This window comes from Ceratina calcarata, unplaced genomic scaffold, assembly GCF_001652005.2.
Source record: "Ceratina calcarata isolate Rehan_Ccalc_2016 unplaced genomic scaffold, ASM165200v1 scaffold279.2, whole genome shotgun sequence".
Classification (NCBI taxonomy): domain Eukaryota; kingdom Metazoa; phylum Arthropoda; class Insecta; order Hymenoptera; family Apidae; genus Ceratina; species Ceratina calcarata.
The window spans coordinates 8,909-12,617 of record NW_017150177.1 but is presented as its reverse complement, the minus strand read 5'-3'; the positions used below and the strand labels follow the sequence as shown (position 1 = coordinate 12,617).

At 36.6% G+C, this 3,709-nt stretch overlaps 1 protein-coding gene across 2 annotated transcripts in view; it reads left to right on the top strand.

The window, feature by feature from the left end:
• The window catches only part of Sec24AB (Protein transport protein Sec24AB), an 11,772-nt gene extending 9,174 nt beyond the window's left edge, over nucleotides 1-2,598 (top strand). The window contains exons 13-17 of one of the 2 annotated variants that reach the window (XM_018022188.2): nucleotides 341-451; nucleotides 531-703; nucleotides 1,186-1,521; nucleotides 1,864-1,967; nucleotides 2,278-2,598. In XM_018022188.2, coding sequence (XP_017877677.1) covers nucleotides 341-451; nucleotides 531-703; nucleotides 1,186-1,521; nucleotides 1,864-1,967; nucleotides 2,278-2,389 — 836 coding nt within the window. In that variant the 3' untranslated portion in view covers nucleotides 2,390-2,598. The remainder of the gene's footprint in view (nucleotides 1-340; nucleotides 452-530; nucleotides 704-1,185; nucleotides 1,522-1,863; nucleotides 1,968-2,277) is intronic. The other variant, XM_026812412.1, reaches the window with a different exon arrangement.
• Nucleotides 2,599-3,709: the final 1,111 nt, after the last annotated feature.

The following is a 3,709-nucleotide window of genomic DNA, read 5'->3' as shown; positions in this document are numbered from 1 at the left end:
ACTTTTGGGATTGACTGTATAGCCAATACATCTTTAAATTGAAATTATATAATTTGATTTACGATTTTCTTTTACGAAGTTACAGAAGATCGACAATTTTTCATTCGACTGCTTCCTTAATTTTAATTATTAAATAAAATCCTAGGAGAACATTAAGAATCTCTGAATAGCATTTTAAAGTAGACGTTTCAAGCTTTAATTTAAATCATCGTCCTACGATAATTTGTTACTTCGTAATTATCTTCCAAATTTTGGTAATTTTCAACACAGATTTCATAATGTTATAATGCTTTTCTATCTATATAAGACAGACCAAATTAAACAGTATATTATATTTCAGGTGAAAGAAGAATTAGGGTGCATACACTGTGCCTGCCAGTAGTCTCCAATTTGTCTGACATTCTCCATTCTGCTGATCAACAGTGTATAGTGGGCCTACTTGGTAAAATGGGTAAGATTTCTCTTATTACATTTCATTTTCACACATTCTGTCATAATTGCGTTATAATCTATTTTGAATCGTTTTTTAGCTGTGGACAGATCTCTGCAGTCCTCCTTATCAGACGCGAGAGACGCTCTGATAAACGTGCCCATCGACGTTCTGTCAGCCTACAAATTGTCCCAGTCGGCGGGCTCCGGTGCGCTCCTCGCTCCAGGGAGCCTGAAATTACTGCCTCTTTATATTATCGCTCTGCTCAAATGCGTAAGTATTAATCGACACTAAGCCTGTTATTACCGTTCAAATTGATCGTTGAAACTTATGTAGTATTGACTACCACTTATTTTTAATCCTCTCTTCAAATTCATAATTGAAATTGAATAAAAATAAGTTTGTGTCGTTATTTTATGAAAATTGTTCATTTATTCAGTAACAAATTGACTTTTATCTAAGGATAATTTAAGGAGCTAGACTTCAATAGTGGTGCGATGAGAATGTCAATATTGCCCAGAAAATTAATTAAAAATATGAGTTTATGGGACTATTTTTGCCTGGTTGTTGATGAAGCAGAGTAAAAAACGTGAAAATTTTAATGTTAGGAAATCTTAGCTTCTTAATTATAAAAACAGTAACATTTTTAAAGACCGGTCATTTAGACCGCGTAGGTAGTGGAAATATCAATACGTTTAGTATTAAAAAAATAATACAGAACGATTATAACAGGTTTTTTGTTTTCTTATTCTCAGGTCGCCTTCAGGTCGGGGACGAACACGAGGCTCGACGACCGGGTGTACGCGATGTGCCAGTTGGACACTCTGCCGCTGTTTCAATTGATCCAGATGATTTACCCGGACCTGTACCCCGTCCACGCGCTCGACGACCGTAACGCGAAAGATATCGACGGGAAACTATGCCCGCAACCACCGAGGTTGCACCTCTCCGCGGAGAAACTCGATTCTAGGGGTGCATTCTTGATGGACACCGGCAATCAAATATTCATCCTCATCGGGAAGAACATTCACCCCTCGTTCTGCTGCAACGTCCTCGGCGTCTCTGCTTTCCCTTCGATACCGGAGGAATTCGTAAGTTTGATGCGTCATTCATTTAATGTATGCTGAAGGGTCAAAAGGGAAACCCTGAAAGTCCGTTTGGGAGGCTGTGATAAAAATCTGACGAACACGTTGATGATTCTGCTTGAAATTCTTACCAAGTCCTCCTCGTTTTCTGTTCTTGTTTTTTAAAATTGAATACATTTTGATTCATAGGGAGGGAAATCAAAGTCGATTTTCTAGAAAAGAAAACCTCAAGTGAATAAAATCTATTCCATATTTTGGATTTATTTTCTCATCCTCCACGGACGTACCATCAATACTGGTACGCCCTGTATAGTATCAATATTTCAAAACAATTAATTGGATTTTTAGTACGATTTGCCGAAGATCGACACGCCGGAGAGCGAGAGGCTACGCAATTTCGTATTCAGCCTGCAAGAAGAGAAACCATACGCAGCTTCTGTACAAATCATTCGGTAAGATCAATTTAAATACTAAATAAAACTAAAACGCACGAAATTATTAAATATTCGCTGTATTATTTTAGTTCTAAGCGTCGTGTTTTGCAAACACGTTGCGAGATCGAGTTTCGAATTTAGTGGGTCGCGGGCAAAGTTTCCCATTAGTCCGTAATCTACCCTCTAACTCGGTACACAGTCGGTGCAAACTACGTAGTCGCGTTACAAGCTTTCTAATGGAACATCAAATTTCGAAGCTCGTTACGACAACGTTCGCGCGTGTCCACTTCTGTGCTTAACAGGGCGAACCTTGATCTTTGTTTTCCAGGGACGACAGCCACTTCAGGACTCTGTTCATCGAACGATTGATCGAGGACCGTTTCGAAAATTCACTCAGTTATTACGAATTCTTGCAACATATTAAGACTCAAGTGAAATAATAATAAAAGTAATCAAATCTCTGGATTGAATACAGGTATAAAAAGCAAATAGGGGTCGGGGAAAACGAAACAGAGGGACATTAACGAGAAACCATTGTTTGATTAACAGTGAAAGTGTTTAGCAATCGTGAACTGTGTTCAAGATAAAAAAAGAAAACAGATACGAACCTACAAAAACGATTGTTCAATCGACGATTAGAATAAAAAAATATACTTAGGTATACAAAAGAACCATACATATATGTGTGTATATATATAAATATACATACATACATATGTATAAAATATACACACATATATGTGTATATGTACATATATATGTGTCTGTATCGTCGGCTATATACATGTATATATATATGTACCTATACGCTACTTAGGAATGAATGTTACTCTTGTTTTAAGAAATGTTAAAGCATTTAAATATAATTCAATTGTAATTATTATTATTATTATTATTATTATTATTATTATTTTATTACTATTCTAGGTGATTATTATAATACTGTCACTCTTAGTTACAGTCTTCTTTCGTCCACGTTCGCCCGGTGAACGAACTCTTAATCTTTCTACGAACGATATTACAGTCCCCCGGGAATTTATTTCCCTTTCTCTTAGGTACTTAGATTTCCCCCCCTCCACGAATCGCTTGAAACCGCTTTTAAATTAATTCCCCGTGCGATTTGTATGTTTTTAAACTGTAACATATTTTTTATCATTAGTTAGCCAGCAGCTATACAATAATAATAATAATACAGGGAGGAGGAAAATTGAATGGAATTACGAATTGAATTTTGTTCCTCGCTGTGGTCCCCTCCTCGGCCGAAATGTTTTTGTAAATAATCGTGCACGCCCGCGTATCTGGAACAGACACTTCACAATTAAATATAGAACCCTCTGATGAGGAGCAATATTCATTGGACGTCTGAGAGATACTGTTCTCTTCGATGAGATCCTGCGGAGGAAAAGATCGTTTCCTTCCACTATTATGTATGTATACATGTGTGTATGATGTACGTGTATATATGTATATGTATAGGCTGATCTCGAATTAATGAGGCAACGTGACACGGAGGAAAATGAGTCTTCTTACGAGTATGACAATTGTAGAAATGTACAGACAGGGCAACTATGTGTATGGATGTAATGAGACGTAGAACATTTATTTAGAACGGAATCAATAAGTGCTGTTAGGCGAACAGATATTTTGCACAGACGAGTCATTCCTAATTAACTGATTCCTGTATAGGATGAGTTGTATAAGGTATTTGTTGTACAATGAAAGTTTTTTAACAAGGGTTGTTTGTGTTAGAATTTTAAGAG